Source organism: Seriola dumerili, unplaced genomic scaffold (assembly GCF_002260705.1).
Source record: "Seriola dumerili isolate Sdu_G_001 unplaced genomic scaffold, Sdu_1.0 BDQW01000409.1, whole genome shotgun sequence".
Taxonomy (NCBI): domain Eukaryota; kingdom Metazoa; phylum Chordata; class Actinopteri; order Carangiformes; family Carangidae; genus Seriola; species Seriola dumerili.
In genome coordinates this window covers 1,118,866-1,145,439 of record NW_019174664.1, presented here as the reverse complement: position 1 = coordinate 1,145,439, position 26,574 = coordinate 1,118,866, and the positions used below count along the sequence as shown (strand labels likewise).

The 26,574-nt window shown below is 39.4% G+C and overlaps 1 protein-coding gene across 3 annotated transcripts in view; it reads right to left on the bottom strand.

The window, feature by feature from the left end:
* Positions 1-26,574, bottom strand: part of LOC111233590 (immunoglobulin superfamily member 21-like) — a 173,185-nt gene that overhangs the window by 98,436 nt on the left and 48,175 nt on the right. For all 3 annotated transcript variants that reach the window (XM_022761444.1, XM_022761446.1, XM_022761445.1), the window contains one exon: positions 11,364-11,476. In XM_022761444.1, coding sequence (XP_022617165.1) covers positions 11,364-11,476 — 113 coding nt within the window. The remainder of the gene's footprint in view (positions 1-11,363; positions 11,477-26,574) is intronic.

Below are 26,574 nucleotides of genomic sequence, written 5' to 3'. Positions count from 1 at the left end.
ACAGCAGTGGGCCGGGAAAAGTTGAAATATAATTACCTCTTTCCTAAAGACCTTTGCAACTTATGTCACAGTTAACAATTGAAGTTTCTCAACTTTAGGGTCACTTTCATGCAGTGTCACTGAATGAGTGAGTAGTGATAAACTATTTGTTTGACAGGTTTTAATATAAAACTAAATGTGGCCATGTTCATGGAAATAACGAAACATGCAACCTAGCATGATTGTGTGAGTCACTGATGTGTTTTTGAACAACAGACCTCTATGGCACAGAGGAATCAGGAACATCAGGCTCTGGCAACAAAGACAGTTGGTTCAATTCATTGTTGGTTTTGGTTTTGCCATGGGATTTGTAGATAATAAGAAATACATATTATATGAAATATAAAAATAAATATAAAATATTTGGGTTTCTGCCTTTTGCAACTTTGCAACAAACTAAATAAATTTATGAATAGATTTACAAAGCAAAGGGTCAAGGTTGCACGTTATGTCATTTGTTTGTATGTGGGTGGTTTTCCCTCATTTGGAAGTGTGTCTCATCACGGTCTATCCAAATAAACAAGCAAGGAAGTAAACAAGTAAATAAATATATTAAGAACTAAATACGTAATTGTTTTGATTCTTTCGTGCCCGCTGGAGGACCTCACAGTGTGTTGTGTTGAGGCAGAGTAGAGGCCACTGCTAAGACTCTTCTGGCATGGAAATGACTTCCTGCTCTAATGCAAATGTCACCGAGAGGCTCTGATCCACTCCTAATCACTGAGTAATCACTTTCTTGTTTGATCCTTCTGTGATAGTGAGAATGGATTTCAAAAATCTGGGATGATTTTGATAGCGAGATCATCAATTTTCAGGACAGGATGAAGTTTTGAAGGGCTTTGGTAAGCCTTAAAAAAAAGAGTGAAGCACGAGCGATGACTTTCCAATCAAAATTTAAATCTTCTACATCCAGATGGCCATTGTTAATGAGATTTATATCATCAACTCTCATCTTTCATTTTACAAAGATGCTTAATTATTTTAAAGAACCTGTGATGGCAGTGCTTATACCTGCCGGTATAAGCACTGCTAAGCACTGCTATCACACCTAATACTGCTGTCTAACCACTTTCTGGTTGAAAACAATAAAGAGATTGAAAAATAAATGTGCCATGCAACACCTATGTGATGTATGTATGATATACCGATGCTCACATTTAGTGTAAAGATGAAAAAGTGTTATGCAACTCGTCGAATATATTTAATCCTGCTGTCATGGAGAGAAAATTAGTCAGTCGGGGAAAAGCAAATGATCTCGTGGAGAGTTTTTCCATATAATCATTTGTTGAATTACCTAATTAATTAGATACAGAGTATGCTTTTGATAGATACCTGGGGATCTCTGGGAGATACTTACAATTAGGAGCCATTATTCATTCTTAGCAGCACAGAAACAAAATTTCCCATTGTCATCACAGTCACTGCCATTAGCAGCCCAAGCTCTCAGACAGGCACAACAATGATCAGTCCCTTTGTTGCCATTAGCATTTGTGGATAAAAAGGGACTCATCTAGTAGTTTGCTGACATGAAGTGTGTAATTATCATTCCATGTTTAACAGGCTGCGTATTTGCCCCAGTGACATCCTCAAAGGGGAAGGTTGCAGTGCAGTGATCCATATCACCTTATCTCTCATTCCCCTTGGGGCACCATATTCGGCATGGAGCGGCAGGCTAATAAAGATGACAGAGGTTCGTGCCACTGTTTAAAGGGGCAGACCACATTTTTTTTTTTAACCCACATTAGAGGGAGCGCAAACATCTTTGAGGTGAAATGTAATGAAAGTGATTTCTAATTTTCTTTCAGACCGGACAGTTAGGTGTCCTCTTCAGAGAAAGTCGGTCACAGACAGGGTCTGTTTTACATATAGAAAGCAGGGAGCCTCAGCTTTATCATATCTAGTATAAATGGAAAGCTCGAAATTCTACTGTTCTTCTATTAATGTAACATGCAAGTGCTTACTTGTAAAATCTCCTCTCCATAAAATTACATTTGATCAAGGACACAAAACTGGAGAAGACAATGACCTCAACAAGAAGCTAATGGTCCCAGAGTTCATCCCGGAAGATGTAAGTATACAGACACTAATTTAGTATTTTGTCCCAATTTATAAGACAATTTCAAGTGTTCTGGGATTACTGTTTTCAAGGGGCACATAAATGTGAGGTTATTACTTCTGATAGACTTATGATCAGAGGTTGATACCAAGTACAACGGCAAAGAGGCAGAGGAACGCTCAATCTGTCTTTTTAATGATGCTGCAGTCAAACAAGCAGTCGACAGAGGACAGCAACAAACTCTACTGCCAAGTAGGGCACACTAACTGAATAACACAGTGAGCACAGGCCCTAACAGCAGACAAAAGGAAAACTAAATAGTTATCACAGTAAATGTTCTCTATCTTAGAATAAAAAAAGTATGATGTTGACAGTTGAAGCAGATAGACTTGAAAATAGAGCATATTATTATCTTTCACTCTGTCCAGACAAGGCAGCCTGAAGGTTGACTTCATAAAGTATCAGGAAAATGGGCAGTGTGTAGCTTTATTTAACAAGCAGGTTAAATCTCAGAGGTGCTGAATTATCCTGTGGGGAGATTCAGCGGATGACGGAGGTGATGTGAACACACCATGGGAGCCAGAGCTGGAGCCGCACCACGGTCAGAGGATGGGGAAGCCCTTTGGCACAGACCTTATAGCGGCACCATGGCCAGCGGTGCTGATAGTGATCCGTCAATGGTACTACTCTTATTTGATAAGACAATGTGGTAATGCATGTAAGGATTTCTATGGCATAACTGAGGAAAAAGATAAATAAATTAGTGCAAAAAAAAAAAAACAACTTAATGACTAAGTATTGTGGAAAATGACTCCAGAGATCCTCTAATAATCACAATATTTTGCATATCCATTCTAAATTGCAGGGCATATGACAATGTACTGGTGCAATGTAACAGTTTGTACAGACAGGTCGTGTGTCCATACAGTGGTTTACAAAAGCGCTGGCAGGGTGCTGGAGACTGCTTCATCAAAAAAGCACTGTGTATGAGTTTTGTTTCTATGACAACAACATCTTGACAACATATCACCACCGCCATTGTAGCATCGCACCTTTGCTTTTTATTACTATTTGTTTGACAGTTTTTTGTTCAACACGAGCACCAACCGAGGGATGCTTGCACTTATACCTTGTGTAGATGAGCTAGTCACCACTCAATCTGACGGCAGTAGAGCAAGAGGGATGTGGGTTCATGACACGATCCGTCGGAGACAACAATGCGGTGAATTTCATAGTCTCATCCAAGAGCTGCTGCTGGTTCCAGGCCTATTTCAGGCATAAAAATTTGTTGCATTAGTTTTTGTGTGACATATACAGCTCAGGATAGACAGCCACAGCCAGAACAAGCTTCCCCTCCATTTTCTTGGTTACCTGGGTAACAAGTCCCACCCCATCTGATTGGTTTCCTGAAAAGGAGCTACAGTGACGACACCAGTGCTTTTCTGAGAAGTTCAGAGATTTTCAACTAGAAGTGCTCGGGGCGGCCCTTACTAAAGTGACCTACATCCAATATATACATATACACACACACATCCAATATATACATATACACACACACAAACATATACATATACACTGACACACACATATATATATATTATAATTCAAAAAACAGTGTATGCGCTACTAGTAGATAGATAGATAGATAGATAGATAGATAGATAGATAGATAGATAGATAGATAGATAGATAGATAGATAGATAGATAGATAGATAGATAGATAGATAGATAATTCATATACGACTATACACTACAATACACTTAAAAAATAATTTTTTGAAAGATGTTTTTTGAACCTACAGTTACACTCGTGGATTAAACAGCAGGAAGTTAGACACCCAAAAACCCCACAGGAGTGTGCTGTGCGAACACACTCAGTGAGCTCTCTTCTGTATTCACAGATTCCAGTTGCCCAGGCAACCCTGTCTTGAAGATTTTAAACTCGGATTTAACATATGACGCCTCCTGTGTCTCTCCACAGTCAAGAAAGAGGATTACTGGCTGGAAAAACACTCCACTTTTTCAGCTGAGTATCCGGTAACATATCTTTGCCATTGCATTTGGAGTTAACATATGGCCAGGAAACGACAAAAGTAAATCCAGTGACACACTGCCCTCAGGTAATACACTCCTATATTTCTTGGCAGACTGTGACAAGAGAAAAGTCATTTGCATAGCTGTTATATTGTGCTTTGACACTGTCAACAGCTTTAATGGGATTTGTCAAAATGTGGGCCACAAGTAAATCAGAAAAACACTACCAGAGGCATTGTAAGAGTTTAGGGTATTAGAATGAGATGAGGTGCAGAGTTTGTGTGGGCACTTTTATCCCAGAATAAGTTTCTTGCTATAAGTTGACTGCACAGTTGTAGTCAGGTCAACGTTTATGTGCAGAGCTATTGTCATATTTCCAAATATAAACATCATGTTCTCCTCAAAGCAACTCAGGCAGCTGGCCTGTGTCCAAACACAGCTGGCAAACACTTAAGTACACGTGTACAGCGCTGCTGTGCTGTTAAGATAATGGCAATATGTCGAGAGGGAAGAAGTGTGCATGCTGGATATGAGAACTCCCACAAAGTCACTAAGGACTGCTGTCTGAACATTGGGTGTTCATTGGTACATAACTTTGGAAAACAAGATTTAATCACTGTACGTACTATACAACAAATCAGATACATAGAAGTTAATTTGTCAATCTATAAACAAGGAAGATAAATAAGTGAATACAGTAGAATTGAATAAATGTCCAATTTTTCAGAACTTTTGAAGAGAAGGAAAATTACATTCAATGTCACACCCAAGGCAGCCACTTCATGTAACCATAGCAACGTGCATCCTTCCTTAAAAAAAAAAAAAAAAAAAAAAAAAATGTTATTTGTCAAAGGATTCCAAAATGACTTACTGACTTAAGGACTTACTGACTGTTCCAAAAATGACTTGTATTGGCTTTTTCTGATCTGCTGCATTATGGATAACATATGGTTGCATTTGGTCGGCTAATAGTTATGGTTGGGGAAGGGTTGATGTCTTAGTCCTAATATCCTCCCTTTTGCTTCACTTAACATCCCATTAGTTCCTAGTTTGGTACGGAACATAAACATCATGGTCAGATCAGATTGTTATAACCACAATTCAATTCTTCTGGGAAGGACAGTGTAAGCCATCGTCTCATATCAAGACTGCGAGCAGCTTCACTGAGCCAAATGTGGGTTAAATGCCCTTCTCATTTTATGATTACCAGTATAGATTAACTAAAGAAGCCTTTAGGTTCTTGCAGCTCCTTATGCATTATGGAATTCATACTTGTTAATGACTATTTAGCTCTACAACAATGAAAAATTGATCCTGTATTAAAGTGGTTGATGCCGTATTAAATACTGAAAGTCTGACTGGTGCCTGGGAGGTCAGTGTGTGGGGAGGGGGGAAAAAATGATTTAAATTGTCATTTAGAACAAAGGAAATAGCAAAAGTCCCTTGGTGGTTCGAAATGATGCAATATAAATAAAACAATTGACCCAATAACAGTTAAACCTTTAAATTTTAAATGAGTTTTCCTTAAAAAATGGTGTAACCCTGTTTGGCTGTCATTCATTAATTCAGACAAAAATTTGGTTTCAGGATGATTCCTTTAGTTATAGCGGAAACATACGTCAAAAAAGTGTTGGCTATCAGTTGTATTACTCATTATTTATGTATATGAATACTGTAACCTAATGCTGTGCAACCTGTGTAGCATAGGTTGTACAGCTAACTCTGACTTGTGATGTTGTGAAGAGAATCTGTGGTGGCAGATGGCTTCATTAAAACTTGACAAGCTTTCAGTGGTATTCAGCTGATGATTAAGATGTATGCCTGTCTTTGGTTACTGTCCTTTGTAGACATTACAAACTATTGATTTGTTACTGCTCCACCACAAATACCAACACCACCCACATGGGAGGAGAGGAGATCCAACTCCACATATCTGACATTAAAGCCCTAAATGACAAGATAATCATTATTTCTTATTCCACCAAGAGTGTATTAACAAATATATATTCAGCTACTGTGTAACTCATGAATCACAATGATGATTTTCAGGGAGCGGTTAGTGAGCTATTCAGAGGAAGGCAGGGAGCTGTGTTACAGTATTTCTCATGCTAATTATACTTGAAACCGCTTTGTTTGTCATTTGTGTGGGCCTTTAAAACATTTACAATCAATCTGCTGATTACCAACTGACAATAAAAAAAAAAAGTGCTTAAAATGCACCTATAGTCTTTCTGTGATTTGTTGCCTTAAATTATTGTCCCTTCAAACCGAATGTATCCACATACTAGCTGTGATTCTACTCTGCAATAAAACAAGCAAAGACAAAATACACACGTATATCACTGAAGTGAACTGTGTGGACAATAGAGAATGTATGAGTAATTTAGAGAGCAGCTCACAGCCCAGTCTTGACTGGAACATTTGTATGGCATCCAGCAGTTCTCTACCAGCTACACTGTCATAAACCAAAGGTAGACAGATTATTATTATTTTTTATTTATTTATTTTTTTTAAATGGAGGATGTCTGCAGATGTGAATTGAAAATCCCAAAATAAAAAGTATTATTCTATTGCCTAAATTACTTTCATTACAAAAAGAAAAGAACAAGACAGAATATGACTAAATCTAAGTTCATGAATTTCCCCTAGGGGATAAATAAAGTATCTATCTATCTATCTATCTATCTATCTATCTATCTATCTATCTATCTATCTATCTATCTATCTATCTATCTATCAGTTCGGAATGTCAAGGTTGTGTTCCAGTATTTTCAAGCTCATTGTCATTTGTTAGCAGGCAAAAAACACAAACAAAATGCCTCTGGAACATAATTAATATCTTTCTCTTTAGTGGTTGATATTGCATGTTATCTTGTAAAGCTAGGATATGCTCAGACTGCACATGGAGTGGGGAGTGCGGTATTCAATTCAGCAGAGAGCAGGATTATAAATACAGGTGAACTGGGAGTCATAATAATGAAATGGACCGAGGTGGACACAGCTGAATGATGGGAAGAGTATCAGGGAAGCAGCTCAGCTAGCAGACAGGCCTGTGGTAAATTAGGGAAGTGTCTTAGCGAAGGCACTTGTGTTGGTGAGAGAGCGAGGATCCCAGAAGAGTTATGTCAGAGGAGGATGGAGGAATTCTGAAATGGGCAGAGTGAGGGAGGGGACGGGGGGTGGTGGTGGGTGGGTGGGGGAGAGAACAGGAGAGCAGAGATGGTTGATCCAGTGATTAAAATTAAGTGTAGTGCAGATTGTCGCTCATCAGACAAGCTAACAGATTTGGCTTGCTCCACCACCGACAGAATGGCGTACCTGGGCGCCCACTGGGAGAAGTCCCGTATGTATATATTCATTAGAATGACGCGAATTAAAAACAAGCATAGCGTGAGACAAGCTTTTGTGTGTGTGTGTGTGTGTGTGTGTGTGTGTGTGTGTGTGTGTGTGTGTGTGTGTGTGTGTGTTTGAGGAGCAGTCTCTGAGCACCACCGTACACAGCCATGCTGACATTCTTCTCCCAAACAGGCAGCACATTAGCACCGCCCTATCAAATGATCCATCACTACTATTTGGTGTGCTATTAAGGCACAGAAGACAGCTTGATGGTATTTCATATCCATAGGGCTTAATCCATGGCCTGCCAGTATTCAACACTCACTGAAAAACATTCATGTGGCCTGTCATGCAACATCATACACACGTGTGAGGCTTTCATTTATTTGCTCTTGAAGCATTAGCTGCAGGGCTGTACAGCATGCATTACTGAGGACTCCTCTCACTCTCTTGCATTCCTTCCCCGTCTGTGTTTGTCTGCTAATCTACTGTCATCTTGAGTAAACTAAAGTGCGAGGTATTATGAAGGATTCATGCATTAGAAAAACATCCACTTCAGCCACAACGCATCCAGGAGGGAGACTATGTAAATTGTTTCATTATGATTGATGAATGACTCATTATGGTGGCCAGAATGACCCGCATCATCACATAAACTAAATTTCCCAGTTGCTCTCTGGGATACCATTAAATCTGAAGAAACTGTTTGACGTCTGGAGACAGAAAAAAAAATAACCTAAACATACTTAACATTGTTTTATCAGCTTGATACGTCATCTATTTTTCCTAATGGATGAGACTTGCTTGTAAACACGAGAATCACACTCCCCAAATCCCAAATCAGTCCATTTAACTTTCTCCTGTAGAAACTTTACGAAAGTTTGCTCATAAGAAGTCGAACCAGGAGTTAGACCTCTCTGTGTGGTCTAGCTGACCCCAGACATACGTAACAACACTGGGTAGGTTAACATACTGTCTGTGATTGACTTCTGGCAAAGAAACAATATACATACTGTATTTGTTAATGCATAGCTCACAAAAAAAAAAAAAAACTTCCTTATTTAGTATAATTATGCTTTTCTGTGATTTCCATGTTTTGTCCCAAATGTGCAAGCTCATGCAAGGACACAGGATACTACATGAATACTTTTCTCCAAATTTGAGGTAAGGTCAGAAGAAATGAAAAATATTTGAAGAAAAACAAATGATTGATTTCGTAATTACAACTATCTTACGCACACAACAGTGGGGTCTGTGAGATCTAATAAAGCCAGTGTCAACAAAACACAAGAGTTCATTTCATCACGAAGTGATTAGCGATCTTAAGAAAAAGGATGCAGCTAATATAAGATGGATAACAATGGACAGCAGGTCTATCTGTTAAAAACCTTTCTCAAACTCAGGCTCGCTCTACTGCTTTCTTTTTTAGCATTAGGTTAGTTCAATGATTTGCGATGGTACAGTTTAAAACATTTATTTCAAATTACGTGGAAAGGTCAAGTACAAATGTTAATGAGAAGAGCTAGCGTGGCTTTAAAAGCAAAAATGTCGTGACCCCCCACCCCCCACCACACCCCCATTCTGTGGTGATAATATTTGTACAGTCACTGAAAAATACCTTATTCATAATTTTGGGGGTGGATAAAAGCAAATATATCATTTTATAATATAATAGAAACCATGGGGGAACTCATATCAAATCCATTACTTTTATCTCCAGTTTTGAATATGATGCAGTGGAGAATTTGAGTTAGTTGGCTTGAAAGGTTCTCTAAAATAATCAGTTTTATCTTTAATACATCCTAAGACGTGCTAATTCTGCGGTATGGGTGTGTTATGCATTAAAAAAAAAAAAATCCTCAAACAGAATACGCCAGGATCTAACACCACAAATGAGCACTCGCTGAAATATTCAGTCCTTTCAGCCCTCTGTCTGATTGGCCAAGTTTCGATTAGATACGAGGATTCCCCAGGTGAGTATCAACCCCAGTTTCATTTGAACAGGAGGTAAAATGAGAAGTCAACAGTATTTAGTCAAATAAAAGGCAGAGATTAAAGAAACTTTGGCAGCCAAGTGTCAGTAATTGATTTATAATTTATCAACGGTTGTGCTGAGCAGCGGCCACCGGAGAGATCGGGCCGATTTCTGTTACAACCTCTTTGCTTTTCTCGTGAGAACACTTAATGTGGGCAACTCTGTTCTCAGGGCTGTTATTTAAACTACAGCTATCAATATACACCACAAAAACCTGACAGAATATAAGCAAAACAACGCTCTCCAATCCCTGCCTGATTAAATGAAATTGTCACAGCAATGAAAATGATCTGTGACGCTAAGGTGAATGTGTAAAGTGCCATAAATCTCTTTTTGTCCCACCTGGAAAGGTCAGCATTTGCTAAAATGAGTCCAGAGACACGGTTTTATTTCACAATAATAAAAGTGAGAAAGCAGAAGCTGCTCTAAAGACAGAGTTCCTGTCTGAGCGATAAACCGCTGCTCTGCTCATTAATGAACAGTGTTCCAGCGCAGGGTGGAGGGTGAAACCAAGGTGAATATCACCATAGTGTGGTGTAGAGCTGAACATTCACAATTATCAAATAGTGTTTAAGTAATCATCTAGTAGGACGCAGAAGTTCCCAGTAAGGATGGCATATTTTCAGGGTTAGTTAGGGTAGATGATGAGGAGCTCAAGCATGAAGACATTGTACAAAGGCCAATTTAAATCTTCTGCACAACAGGACTGGGAAAGATCCTGTCTTTGGAGCTCAGTTTTTGTGGACAAAGTCGATGAATACAGCACATACGAGTGAATTGTAGTACTGACTGTGTCTCTTTGGCTGTATTTTTGAAATTTGCCCCGTGTTTACACAGGTTGAAGGGTACTCCTCATGATGAGTTCAGTTGGTGCAGTGCTCGTTAAAGCCTCATCTACTGTGGAGGAACTCAGAACTGCACGTTCTAACTTACTGTCATCAGCAAAGCCACTCCTGCGGTAACATTTGTCCTACCGCTGTTCACTTGTTTGTCTTGGAAACCGGAATCAGTCATAAGATTAAAGCCTGTCAAATGCATCACATCAACAACACAGCAGAGAACAAGAATGTATTTTATGGAGGACCCATAGGCTCGGTTGATACCATTTCAGGCTCTACTCTATGTGCCTGTACCACATTATACGAATGCAATCACCACTCAGAGACTTCTCTAACAATTTGGTGAAGAGTCAGCTGCTTTTACAAAGCAAATCTGAATAGCTCTTAAGAATTATTGGAGAGTTTTTGGCAAAAACAAATGGTCAGGCAAGGATGTGATAGCGGCAGCTGCTACTGCTTTCCAATTCAAGTGCTTATCAGAGACTCTCTTGAAGTGAAACAAATTTCTCCTCTATGAACTGTAATATTCTGCAGATTTGTTTTACCGATCTTTACTTTCACACAGAACTTTAAAACATTTATGGACCATATAAACTCCATCTTAGAAATACAGTACAAAGATTTTTTTTTTTGTTTGTGTTTTTTTTCTCCTTCAACAGCAATTTAATTATTGGCAGCACTTAGGCAGTGTAGTACACCAACTGGGATTTTAATAACTGATAACTGTTGAGTCGCCAGCTGTGAACTATTAAGAAATGATGGTGATGACCAGCAGATTGAGAAATCTAATTCCCAAGCGGCAGCCACCGACGCCTCCCCTACAGCTGGCCCAAATAATAGTAAGTTTCCTAACAATTGCAGTTTGACAGTGCACGGCTCTTCTACTAACACAGCTATAAACCTGCGATATGACTATTGGCATTGACCTCCTTCAGACGCTGAATGACTGGAAGTGAAAGAAATGGATGGTGTTGAGAGCATTGGAGGCATAATGGCATTGAAAGTGCAGACAGGTTTACTCACCCTGTACCAAACGATCTCTCGCAGCCTTCCGTCAGTTTTGAAGTTACACTTGAGAGTAACAGTCTCTCCCACAACAACAGGAGGCAGTGGCTCTATGGTAACTGTCAAATATCCTGAAAGATAAAAAAAAATAAAGGTTGAAGTGTTTTATTAATAAAAACACTTTGCCTGGATATGCATGTTTTTGTGTTGTCCCCCCCCCCCCCTTTCTTGCTGAATTAACTGCTGGACAATAGGAATAAAGCAATCATGAATTTAGAGTATATGAATCCTTTTAAAAAGCTGATGATTGACTGAGTCTGTATTCTCTCTTGGAACAATGCCATGATTCATCCTTATGCAATTACACGACTAGCGCTCTCCCACATGGGGGTTAAGTATCTTGGTAAATAGCACTTCAGAAGCAGTTACTTAAGGAGGGAAGAACATTCATTTTTCATTGACCTCACACAATTCATCCATCTGGTTTGGTGAGTCAAACAAACAAACTTCAGTTACAGTGCAACCGTCTCTCTAATCTCAACCTGAGACTACTGTAAGTCGTGTGACACGGACTGTGTAGCTGTTATAAGAGTTTTCTCTGTTTTCTCCACTTCAAATTTCATCTTCCTCAAAACAGAAAGTCTGACATCTGCATGATTGCATATCATAATAATTGCTTCTCACATTAAATGATTTCCGTTGAATTCATCCTGTGTGTTCTGCGGTAAAAAACTCTTTTTAAGCTTTTCATCAGTTATCTTTCTGAGAGTGTTTGGCCTTGAACAAACACGCTCAGTCAATAAATCTCTAAGAGAAGCAAAGGCCTTTAAATGGCGTCGCAACTCCAACAATTGTTGCAAATAATTTCTCATTCATAGGCAGCAAATACAAAGACCATAATGAGACACATCAGAATCAACAAAATAGAAGTCTTGGGTTTATGATGACAGTGTATTTTAAAAGCGAAATGTTGCTATCGCTTTTGACAAGGGCGACTCGGTCATAATCTGTGTATAATATACAGATCAGAGAATCTACTTGTCTCGTGCAGTATACAGTCCGGACCTTCCTTGTTGTCAAGTAACTGAAAATACGTATAGTTTTCATTAAGATTCAGCGAAGGCTTTTGCAATGAGAGGCATAAACAGACAACAGCAACAAATCCCACACACATACACTTGTCAAAAAAAGCAACAAAAACAAAAGTAAAAAAACAAACGAGGAATAAGAGACTAGTGTCAATATTCAGTGATGAGGGTGGATACTGATTGAATTTTGGCTTCTCAAAGAGAAAAACTAGATCCCCAGAAGGATTCTTGACCTTGCTTTATTGTGCCTGATCATCATCCCTTTGCATAACCATCTACACATACTTCACACAGACCTGGAGGTGTAGTCCCACTATTCCACACACACGCACACACACACACCAACACACAAACACACGTAAACAAGGTGATAATTGTACAGCATATCAGCATAGGCTTGTGATTCTATCTGCCAAATCACAATCGGTGGATACAAAGGTAATTGCCTGGTGCTAATGAGAGGACCTGAGAGAGAATGAACACATCCAAAACCTTGAGGAGGGCGAGTGAATGGAAAAAGTGTATGGAGGACACAGTCAAGTGAAGATTACACATAAACAAAGAAATCTGAGGGAGCTCAGCGCAGTGTCGAAAATGTGCTATAATATCAATTCCAAATACATCTTAACATATAAGTAAAAAAAAAAGGACATCTCTCAGTATCTGGATAAAGCAGAGTGAGCCAGCAATGGTGCGTGGGCTGACTTCCACAACAAGCAACTCTCTGCCCAACATAATAGCAGTTTCAACACATTCAGCATTTAATGAGAGAACTGTATCTTGTAAAACAGATGGATATCACAGTAAAGATATAAAACAAGGTAAAAAGGGGACCTCGTGACCTATAATTATGTTGATAAAAGAACGTAAAGCACAAAGAGGGCAGCAGTGTCTCACAGAACTCCACAGGTGTCTACTGCAAAGAGAGCGAGAGCTGCACACCCTTTGTTTGCAATGCTGTGCTGTAGGGATCAAATAGCAGATAAATGTGAAATATCGAAAAACACTTGATACGGAAAGGAAAGGTGAGTTTAAAGATTAGTACAGTCAAGTATAAGAATATCTTGGAAGAACAAAACATTCGGAGAAAATGCACTCGCAGCGTGCATCCTCACTGTTATGTAATATGTCTCTCTAACTCTATATCTCTAAGTTAGATGCACTGACACCCAAAGCGCCTCATCAACTCGACTGCTGAGCTTGTTTATGTTTATTTCACAAAAAGTTTTCCTTTCAAATGTAATTTAACTGCGTGCTCTGTTTTTTTCCTTATACAAGGCATACAGTGTGGGCTGCACACAGGGTTGTGTAAGCGTGGCTTAAAGACCAGCTCCGATCAAAATCAAGTTTTTAACCTTGTTAACATATTGTGTTTTTTTATACGATACAAGACATATCATGAGGGAAATAAGCAGTCAATGCCATGACTGCAGATTTCCACCTTTGGAACTGCAGTGAACGAATGACAGTTTCATAAGACGGCTTCAGACAGCCTGTGTTTCATACATCGTGTAACCTAAGGAACCAATCCCATTAACTTGCGTGGACTGGGGAGGGGCAAAAATAAACCCGAAACCTTGGCTGACAAACAACGTAAACAAATAAAAGATGCTAACCTAGCACAAACAGCCAACAGTGGTTGGCGGGGCACAAGACCTGATCCAGAATTTGTCAATGACAAAGTAAGAGCTTCCAGCATCAGTTTTTACTTCTTTTTTTTTTTATTATTATTTTATGTGGGAAACCCACATTCAAAAAAAAAAAAAAAAATCACATCAGAGTGTTTTTACATAGTGTAAAACATTTCTGGAGAGGAACTTGAACTAGAACGTAGGTAGAAACTGGGAAAGAATTTGTAGGAACATCAATATCATTCGGTTTGACAGGCACCAGTGACAACATAACCTAGAGTGTTTTATTTCTCTTTATGTGGTTCACAGTGCCTCTCTTAAAAAAAAAAAGAATCTGATGTCCTTGTCCAGGAAGTGCTGAAATGCAGTGACTGAATATATGGCATCTTCCATCACATTTCTCTCTGAGGAGACAACACTTTTGTTTACCATTTTCAGCCAACAATCTGAAAAATAGTTGCTAGTGGTGTATTTCACTTGAATTTTGCAGCACAAAAACACAGTATCATCAACTAAACACGGCCGTCCCATCAATAATAACAACAAATGCTGTTAAATGATATTTTGGCCACATCACTCAGCCCGCAGATACTGAACTGGTTACAGACCACAGAGCAGCCTGACATCTACTGAAAAAGAACAGGCCGCCTCGACCATCTCCACTAAAGCTGCTTCGCAATGCATAGCCTACTGAGTTCTGTGCTAAACCACATTCATTCTACAGCTGCCACATAAGTAATCAGAATGAAATATTTCAGCGGGTTTTGCATCAAAGGTAAATTACATGACATGTAAGTTGCAAAACAAGTCGATGGCTTGAAAAGGATCTGCTCATTGCCAGAGTTAAAATAGCACAGAATGGCAGATAACATAATGTGGTGTTTGTGTAAATCTTTACGACAAATTGCTCTGCTCCCTTTGACTGTCAGTGATACACGCCCCAGCGAGCTTCTCCTCCCACATGTAACAATATTACATGTTATGTGTACAGTAGGGTTTTTAAATTTATGTGCACTTAAACAAGACCTTTTTAATATTAGTAAGTCACTCACGCATGTGCACGTTTTTTCCTCGCTGAGTTACACCGAGAACACTGTAAAGAGACTGACTGTCCTTTGCAAAGACCTTCTATGTAAGAATCTATACATCTAGGTTGTTTGTTGCCGTCCCACAAAAAGTATAATGGATCTAAAATGCTGCATCAGGAAACGAGTTCTGAAATGACCTGGGTTTACATTAAGATTTAGGACAGTGTCAAAGAGAATAAGACTTTCCTGAAGGTGTACACAGTAAATGGAACATATAGAAACGAAAAACTGCACATGGTGAACTTTTCATTTTCAAAAAATGACAACACATAACAGCTGTGAATTTCTGTGGCACAGCACAATCACAAGCAGAAAATAGGTGACTAATCACCAGCAAAGTGCTGTGCAACTGAGAGAAAAAAGACATTGCACTGCAAAAATTCAGAGTTACTTGCCTTTAAAACAGATTGTCTTGGGTGTCTGCACTGGTAGACACAGATCAGCATGTCTCTCGTGTCAGTGCACCTAGATATGCTTATTAAAGAATCTTAATTTAATCAGCAGGCTGAAGAGATCTTCCCTCTAGAGTCAAATTGAATGGATAAACCTTTCCGGAGACTGCATGTCATTAACACAGAGCTGATGCTCTTAGAGAAAATCCTAACCACTTACTACGAACCCACAAGAGGAGCAGCCTGGCCTTGTAAATGTCTCTCTGTGAGTTTTCTAGAGAGGTGGGGGAAATGCATATTACGAGAGAAAAAAAAAATGTCAACTGGCTGTGGAATACTCACTCTCCAGTAAAATGTTCCTCACAAATTCTAGATGTTCACTCCTTTTCTACAGAATATACATATCCTGAAAAATAATGAGAATAATATGGCCAGCAATTAGGGCACATTATTGAGATAATGCAAAGAAAACTGTAATAGAATCTAGGTGGTCTCATCGTGTGGTCGCAGGGATTAATTGTGCATAACTCAGTGACTATGTGGCACAGAGGAAAATGTAGCATAGCCAATGACAGAAAAATGCTCCAGAGCATGTGGGGAGGGATGAGGAATTTTTAAAAGAGCAAATTACATGGGTTATACACTTGTGCCATGGAAGTTCACATTTCAAATAATCCCTACGAGAAACTGGAGCAGTCGCAGGCTGCACATACCAAGAAAGGGGGGCATAATTCCCACGCAATTCAATATCCATCGAATGCCATCCAAATGACTTCATAAATTAGACACATTTTATTTGCCAATTCCCTGTTGAAAGCGTTCCAATGAAGCAATATCTCTTGTTATGCTTGACGCTCTTGTTAAAACACAGGCTAATATGGGCCATATTCATACAGCAAAAAAACCAGTGTTAATTCAACTCCGGGCATAAAAATCAACACTGTGCAAGTGTTAATGTAAGTCTCCATCCATTTGCGATAATTCAACACTTGTGATCGTTTAGACGACTGCCCTGGAAAACCACACCAGGACTTGTCAACTCAGAATACTGGAGAAAAAAAAAAAAAAAAAAAAAAAAAAAAAAATAGAGCAACATTTAATCTCGTGCACAGCCTCTCGCAAGCAGTCTGGTGGCTCATCATTCTCCTCAACCAACAGAGATGTTCCCTTAATTAAATAGAAAACATAAAGCACAATACTTCTGCTGCTTATGACAACTTATCATGTCGTAATCCCAACATATTTAAATTTTGATCACACAACCGAAGACGACAATATCGCTGCTTCATGCTGCAAGCTCTGCTAAGTCCTGCAGTGAAATGAAAACAAACAAAACCATCAAACAGCAGCTCCAAGTCAAACAGGCACCTTTAATCTACTGCGTTGTACAGATTGGAGGGAAAGCTGGAGGCTTCACTTTACAGGTTTTATTTTACTTCGGTACAAAAATGTTTATGCAAAATATCCCAATACTCAGGGGGAGAGGGTGATTCTGCTTTGAATCGATTAAGAGCAATCCATAAATTACACAGCAGTGTTTTTAGTTTAATGGTACGTAAGATAGCAAAACAATTTGTCGAAATCACAAGAACATGTGCTTGTGTGTGTTTTGTTTCAATAGATGACATTTTGAGCCTTTTAAAGAAATAACACTTGGATGGATAAGCTCAACAAGTTACGTGTGGCTCTGAGAAGACCTTCAGTTTAGCTGAGCTTAACTCACCAGAGACTTACACTCCATTTTCATGCTAGCGCTGCACAATATCGACCCTTCCTGTGTTATAAGCCCTGCATCTGAAGGAAGCCCCAGGTATATTTACTTAGTGCTCACAGCCACCTGCCCATAAGCTTCTTCTGTATGATTCAGACATTCTGCTAGGCTGACCTTCCCCTGAAATCTAACGCTCACAAACACAGCTGTGCCTCTCACATTGAGGGCAAAACCGACAGAGCTTACTGAGGGGAGAAATTTAAAAAATGTGGGTAAAGATTTAAAACATGCTTGATCAAAGGAAAAGTCAAGCATCCTCAGAGAAAGCAGCTGCTTTAAAGGGACATAATTTATTATCATGGAACGTAAGGGTAAGCGTACAGTTCTGCAGAAAATCCTTCAAATAAATCTACTTGTCTTGAAACCAAAATTCATTTGGCCATGAAGCAGAATACTTGGACATCATTATAAAAGCACATAAGCAAGTGCGGAGTGGCCAGAGAGTGCATGGCATTTAATTGGCTCATATTAGCTGGTTGTAGAGGCAGACAAGGCCTCCAGCTTGTCTTAATCCATCAGAGGCGCTGTTGGAACAACATCTAATGAGGGGTGCAAACTATGCTTTCTCCCATTAATAACAGCAATTTGCCAAGATGCAATGAGAAAACAAAACACAGCCAATGATGGACCGGCCCAAAATGTGCCCGTTATTGTGCTCTGTGATTTATGGCTATGGCCTACCTTTGCTTAGATGTCAGTGCAACTAAATGCATGAGAAAAATGGATGGCGGAGTTTCTCAGCTCTCCTCCTCATCTGTGCCTCTAAGCAGTGTAAACAAACAGACCTGATTTGTAGTGTCTAAAACACATTTAAGTATTATCACTTCCAGAAGTATATGTGGAAAAATGTGGTACTTGTTGTTTCAGAAAGTGATTGCAAAGACATCGGATATATGTAGTGCCTCCTGCTGAATCTTTTCTTCACTATAATGATGCTATCCTGTCTTTTAACAGAGACATGGATAGCATGGCTCCGATGCACCAAACTATATCAATATTTTTCTTCATGTCTTTTGGCAAAACATCACTGTATACAACATCTGTACTTAAACACATATAATACGACTAATATAAAGGCTTGTCCACAAGTGTATGAAAGTCCAGCAGTGTGGACATGTGGTGATCAATAAATTCAGATAATAACTGCATTTCTGGAGCCAGGTGGCTGATTTGGAAAAAAACATGGCTGACATATTAATGCTTTACATTTTTTTGGCAGCACTAACCTCTCCATTTGTAATCTTTGCATTTAGTCAATGTTCTGTACGCTCCCTCTGAAAAATGTTAAAGAGCCTAAGGCAAACAGGGGTATAGATTATGTAAATGGTCATGCTATATATCTTTTTCACATTATTCTCCAAAAAAAAAAAAAAAAAAAAAAAAAATTACTAAGTGAGGAATTTAGTGGCTATTAAATCTCCTGCAGAGCCAGACAGGTATCATAGAAGTACCTTTACTGCCTCATCATTTTATTTCTTAGAAGATGAATAAAGGTGAGTAAAGATAATGGGACTTTTTATATGAAGCGAGAAAGTCATATCTGAAATTCTTAATTTTCAGTAACAGGTTTGGTTAAATGGTTAAAAATGTTTGCAGCATTAACACCAGCAGGTTTCTGAGCAGAGCGGGGGGGGGGGGGGGGCAAAAACTAAACTTCAATGGAAGATCAAATATCCTCATTGGCTTTAACTACAACTGTGTTCTTTGGCTGATGACATGCATTATCTATAAATATGGGGATATAATTAAAGTAAAACTCATCTATTTTCCAACATCGGTCTTATCTTCTGTTATTTTAGCCTACATTCATTTCAGTTTTGATACAGTTTTGCTTCATTGCTGAGATGTGGCCATGATATGTCGCAGCGTGGCAGTCAGAGGTTTACAAGCGGAGCGCTCAGCGATTTGTATGACAGCTTGCGTTTCAATTATTGGTCTCTTTTGTAAAGCTGTATTTACCCGTGTTGCTGCATCCTCAGATCTCACAAATGTCACGGCCGTAACCAGAAATGATGACCCAAACTACTAAAACGAGGTTGAAAACAAAACTGGCATTATTATTTCTGCCAAGATGGAACATGCACAAACTCAGGTCTATACTCAGATATTCAACAATGCACAAAGAAATTAACAAATCATCAAAAAGTATTTCATGAAATTAAAAATTTATCTGATGTAGTCGTATAAAATGTTTACTGGTTATTCTGTGTTTCTTCTTACTTATTTAATTGGTATACCTGCATATTTGTGGTTCTCAAAGAATTAAGCTACTAATTGGATTAAAGGTGTCAAGAAATAAAGCGTTGCATCACCTTCAACAAACTAACCGTGCTGACAGTCACCGGGGATGAATGAGCACTGTGGTGAGGCCTGTTCAGCAAAGTCAACACATCCCACGAAGTGATTTGTAACTGTACATGCGAGCTGAGCTCAGGAAGCGTTACGTGGAAGGAGAATGTGGACGACTGCTTGTTGATTTATCTGGCTGAGAGCACAATCTGCGCCTGTGGAGAAGGTCTTCTTTTGTAAACAGAGAGCTGGGAGCTGATGCGTTTTTCAATCAGAGTGATTTACTGTTTAATGACATGCTTCAGCTTCAAGAGTGTCAGCACCCGTCCGTTGTAATCCACCTCCCTCCCACGAGCCAGTAGTGCTATAGTGGATAGCAATCACAAGGAACCCTATCAGCGGGTCCTCATTCTGAAGGGCCTTAGGCATGTGGAATTATCATGTCATTGGTGAGAAGAGTTGGAGCCAGAGATGAAATGCAGCCAGCCTTCCCACATGGAGTTAGTCAGATGCAGTGGTGGGTATGTCATTGCCTCAGTTAGCTAGCCAACAAGAAAGCAATGAATCTCTGATCCTTCCATATTCCACACTCTCTTTTCTACCTCTGCATTTGTGTACCTCAGCCACTGAGTACAACTGCTAAACAAGAACAGGTGCTTTTCCTTATTCTATGTGAAAGTTTTCTTTTATAGTCGCTGAGTGAGTTCCATGACCCTCATAACCATGAATCCTGTTAAGAACCTGTCATACACTTTCAGAAGATAAATACATATCGACAAGAAAACAAGCCATTTTTTTCCCTCCCAGTCCATGAAAAAATTAAACACACATTTTTGAGAGATACAAGGATTTGGTATAACAGCAGGCACATAAGGCTTGCATGATAAAGACAGAGGATGACCACTGCCGTAGCATGCAATTGACCCCCCGGGGGAGTCAGAGCACCAGACCTTCCGTGGCCGCATCATCAGGAAAAATGACACACACAGCCATGTCTGGAGCAGATTATCCGACAGGGAACTTGTATGTCCAGGGATAAATGTGCCATTTGCTTGTGTGTTTCCTCCTTGGCTGTACGCAGGGTTTTAGATATACCGATGTGCAGCAACTGAGCTTCCTAGGGGGCAATGCATCAGGGGGAAAGAATATAGATTTCCCTGAAATACATATATGCATTTTAAGACGTTAGCAGGGCAAAAGCTGGTTAACAATAGCTTTAAAACCAGGTCAGTGGGCAGTAGCATAAATCATAGGTCGAGCAGTTGCGCATGACAATCAAGTTAAATGTTGTAATGACTGATCCACACAACAATCTGGAACATTTGGATGTGAATTATGGAAATGTGTCTCAACACATAAACGTAGGGCAAAATTAGTTTTATATACAAATATATACACACAATAATACTATCTTGTGGTTCTGTAATTATGCAAGGTTTGTGATGTTAAAATGAGCCTATAGCTTTCCCTGTAATTACAAAACAACATATACATCTGTGGTAATAAGGCTTAAATTTTTTGAATGTGATCAGGTCAGTTTTTGTTTGAGTTTATAGCATAGGGACATAATGCTCATCCTATCACAGGCACAGTGGGCAGTACCTGCTCTTCCTCTCTCATCTGCATCAGCTCCTCTCTTTCTTTTTCCCCTTTGTCTTCTCATCTTGTCCCGTTTCTCTTCCCTTCCCAAAGCTGAGCTGTGATTGACGCAGTCTTTTCATTTTAGTCTGTGTCAGTGAACAAAGTAAACACAGGGTCAAGTGATAATTATATGCAAATGTTACCGGCCTCCACTGGATTAATCTTGGAATTAAAATTAAAATATATCGGTGTGCCTCATTTTAACGTATTTCAAGGCTTTACACAAACTGAATTGAAAGAAAACCAGATTTTATCTTTAGCTGAAAGTTTATCAGTCTGGCATTGGATGGAATGACTTAACGTAAACTAGCCAGCCACCTTGTTAGCTAGTTGGCTACTTAATTAATATAGTTAATTCACGCAAGCTAAACTCAAGAGAAACATTGTAGCCTACTATTTAACGTAGCGCGAGCGCACAGGAGCTTTTGGTCGCATGATGTCTGGGGTTGAAAGACACTGAACGACAAACAGTTTGTTAGTGAAATCCTCTAGTTACCTCTGTCACGCTTCGTTGGGTTCTGCGGCCTGTCCGGTTTGTTGACAGTCAAAAAACACTACCGCGTGGAGTAAAGTGTTTGTAGTGACGACAAGATCATTCATTGCCACCCACCCACCACTACGTCAGCAATGAGGCTAGTGATTGGATCTATGGCTCGGATGAGAAAGTCGATGATCTCGGTGTTGTACAATATCTTTGCATCACCAAAGTAGAGTAATTTTAGGGAATTTCTTTTTCTATTTTTATTATATACACATAGGAAAAAACACAGTGACCGCAGTGGTGGATGTTCATCACACAGTGCTCTAGGGCAAACCTGTCTCCTAGAAATTCTGTTTATAGGCTACAACTAAACTGCAACAGCAAATCAATTTTGTAGAAAACGTAATTGCTACCAGATTCTGTTATCTATTAATGTAATGAGGAAATGATGTTAATTTATGTTGGCAAGTCGCAAATATCTTGATACTGAGCGTATCAGAAAAATATTCACTCCTAATTTGTCTTCCAACATATTCAATCTTGCAGTAGCCTCACTATGCCTGTCTATGAAATATTTGGATTTTGAAACTTTAATGAAATTGTAATCACTTTTTTATTTGACTGTTTTCTTGTATGTTCTTGGAAGGGCTGCACGGACCCACTGGCTGTGTGTGTTTGGTAGTTGTATGAATTTCACTGGAGTTTAAACAAACGTGACAAATTCTTTTATGAACTGTTCCCTGGATCATAGAAAGAAAGATTCGGACACAAAGTAACAGGTAGGTGGTATGAGAAAATGGCTTGTAATGTTCCATCCAGTATATATGGGAGAAGTAAATCAGCTGCAGACAAGAACTGAAGCGGCAAGTGGCCAAAGTGTCTGCTCTGCTTACAAGTGTTTATTTTGCCTGAAAAATGAAGTGGACACCTGCAGTAGAAACTGAAAATGTGCTCCCAAATCCTGCCTCAACTCTCCATAAAAGTAATTTCTAAAATAGCATTTTATGATTCTATTCACTGTTCTTTATTCCAATTTCCATAAAAGCCTGTGGTACAATGAGTGTGGGTGTTTTACATGAAGTAAACACATTTACAGCTGAACAGGAGTCACAGTCCAATTTTTAGAAAAATGCACACACACATACACACACAGACACACACATTAGAACACACAATAATAAATGGCTAGATACAGAGATGGATAAATAAGAGATCATTTAAATATTTGTTCAATATGTAAAAAGTCAGTAAAAAAAAAAAAAAGAATGAATAAACTATGAAAAGAACAATACTATGTGGCCATGTGTGCTGGTTTTCAAAAATTAATATCCTTATCTATATGAGAGACACGAAATGAAGGAAAAGAAAATGGGGTGATGTTTGTGTTCATTTAAAATCATAAAAGAGTAATATTGAATGCATCAATGCCTGTATAAACAATCTACAAAATGATCTGAGAGTTTTCTTAAAAACTACTAAGCAGTTTGTTTGCATTTTTCCATTACTTAGTAATAAATACAACAAACAAATCTAGTGCTCAGACGAATGAAATGTCACAGAGCATTGGAAATAGCTATTCCAATCTGTTTTTAATAAGGTAAACAGGACCTGGGTGCCATATTAATAAAGGTCTCAGAGAAGACGCTGTTACCAAGGAAGCAAGTTGTCCTGGTAACCAGGAGACAGACTCACTAGGTTATCAATCACCAGTCGTGCATTCAATCTGTAGACCCCTGCATCACCACAGGTCATGAGCAATGGCGGGAAACGAGGGACGAGACGGGGGCACTGTGGAGAAATGGCAATTCTGAATGTCAAATGGGTAGACTTGAGGAACGCATCCAGCATGGAGGGAACATAAACTGCAGAGTTAGTTTATCATAGTGGAATTGTTTCCGTTACAAGACGGCCAATTCATGTTGTTTCGGCAACTATTGACAAAATCTTTGCCTCACTCAAACACTCCACAAACACAATCTCAAACAGGCAGCAGTTTTTTTTTTTCGTTTTTTTTTTTTTTTTTACTCACACCGTTTTAGTGTGAAGGCCGAAAAGAGGAGATCCAGTTAACCGTGATGTTCCAAAAGAGAAAAATAGGAAGAAAGTATAATTACTGCCTCGTGCTTTCAGGAAGTTTCAGGAAGTACGGTCACAATCTCCTCTTCCTGAGTTACAGAACTGAACAATAGCCAGAGGTGGTTTTAAGAACATTATGAAGTGATTGAAGTTGACCTTTGACAGTCTGGATATAAAATGTCATCACTTCATAGTTTTATCCTATTAGACATTTGCATTAAATTGTGTCATATATGAATTAATGAATTAAAAAATGTGTTTCTGGGGAGGTCACAGTGACCTTGACCTTTGACCACCAAAATCTAATCAGTTCATCCTTGAGTCCGAGTGACAATTCCTACCAAATTTGGAGAAATTTCTTCATGGCGTTTACTGAGATATTGCGTTCACGTGAATGTGATGGACGGACAGACGGACAATCTGAAAACAAAAAGCCTCCAGCCCTGGTTGTTGCCGCCATAGAAGGCATAAAAATATTGGCAAAGTGACCTCAATTAAGATATCGATGATGGAGTGTATGGACTTTTTCTGATAAACAAAACTTGCAGGTTTGTGCTGGTGGCAAAGCTAGTGTCTGGTATTGTGTTATATAGTATATTACAGTATATTAACTTTAGTGCCTTCAAAAGGAGTCTCCCCACTGTTTGTATCCTTGTGTAAGCATATTTTTCCTTCCCTTGAAATCAGACAATGGTATGTGTGGCATAACAAAAGAGATTCTGTCATCTACCCATCTTCATTTGAGGGGAGGGAGTTAGGGAGGTAGGTAGGCAGGTAGGTAGGCAGGTAGGTAGGCAGGTAGATAGATTAGATAGATAGATAGATAGATAGATAGATAGATAGATAGATAGATAGATAGATAGATAGAAAAAAGAAGGATCAGTTTGAAAGTCTTGTAAATGACAGAAGAAAAATCAAATTCTTTAAGTTCTTCTCAAAAGACAAGTCATCTTACTTTCCCAGATACTTGTAATGTACAAGGTGTGACCACGACAAAAAACTGCAGTGAGAAGATCTAAGAGCGGTACAGTTGAAGGGCTACAGAAATCCTTCAACTGTATGTATCACTGAAAGTTCAAAGAGGGGCACATAAGTATATAATAGTGTTGGGAGATTCACAGCAAGGAACTATGTTCATGGGATGTAGAGAGTGATCAAACTGATCAGTGAAGGAAAACTTCTGGCTCGTATAGCTTCTTCCCGTTTTTCTCCGATGTATCGAGCTCAATTTCAAGTTACATACTGTAGGTTTTTCATCCACTGTAGTCAAATTACAAGTAGAGAATTACCTAGATACACTGTATCAGCGAAGCTTTCTGGCTAGACTACTGTCCTCTCCCCTGTGATTACTGTGTGACTACTCTGTCTGTCTGCCTGAAAGCTAACCGGACTCTAAGACCATCCACCTGTTAGCCCAGTGCCTCAGCACCAATCCAGCCCAGTGCAGGGGGCGTAATCCATGGTTGGATATTACATCAAAAGGCCTCAAAGGCGAGTGGGGGTTTGTTCATCACTCAAGAGCCAAGCAAACTGGTAAGGGGGATAAAAATGAAACTCGCATGCCGATTTATCAGCACTGCGGTGAGGATTAAAGGACTGCCAGCCCCCCCGCCTGCATCGCCAACCTACTGCCTGCATGCTTTGTTTCAGCAGCTTTTAAACCCCCTCTGTCTCTCAAGATGTGCTTCATCACTTCAATAGAAGCATGCCTTCGTCTGACCAACACTGCTGAAAAAATGTGCTGCAAAGAAGACAGTGCAGTCCTCTACTCACTGATACTATTCACCTCTACGAGGGTACACAGGCATGCAGGTGAGGTAAGCATCCTTTTTTTCCTCCTTTTACAATTCAACCTTTACCGTCAAACAAAGGACAAAGGGGACACACCCAAACCCAATTACAAGCTTTGTTTTGTGTAGAGAGGCGGCCACACGACTGCTAAAAGAGGAAAAAACAAACCAACAACAACAACAACAAAAAAAAAAAAAACAACACAAATTTCCACCACCCACTTTCATTTTCTGTTCTTCTCTTGATACGGCCGTGCTGGCACTACCATGCTCCTGTACAATGTGGAATTGCATCACATTTTTTTTTTTTTGTACTAAAATCCACATAAAGTAACTACTCAGCTCAGCACCAGAATTATTCATCGCAGGGTGGGGTAGGGTGGTGAGCAGACCTGTATTAAAAACTGCCAGAAGAGGCGACAGCTGTCCCAGCCCACGTTCTTATGTGATCTCTGCTTAGGGAGCAGGCTGGTATTCCAAAACCCCATCTGAAAACAAATTAAAGAGGATTAGAGGCTGCCACTGCAGCTCCTCTCCTCTCTGTTCTGGGGAATAGAGTGTCCTGCTGGCCAAAATGGTGACCTTCACACTGACTTCCCGTCCTGTGTACACATGCACCGCAGCAAACATTTAGGTCATAGTATGGATTCAGCAAAAATGTCATCACAAGTACATTGGAAGTTGAAGGGTCAAAAAGATTACATAAGCAGCTGAACAAACAGGTGAATGTGTCAGACCTTCAATAACTATATCTTCATATACAGTGCAGTCCATGAGAATTTGGACACTGACACACGACTTTGACGTTGTTTTGCTGGTTTTAGAAGCGTTCTACCTCCAGAGTGGGCTTCAGACCAAAAAAAACATTTGCTCATCTGGATTTAGGTCAGGTGTCTGACCGGCCCAGACAAAAACATTCTAATGTCTGGGCATTACAAAACTCCTTGGTTGCCCTGTCTGAGTGTTTAAGATCTGAATTATA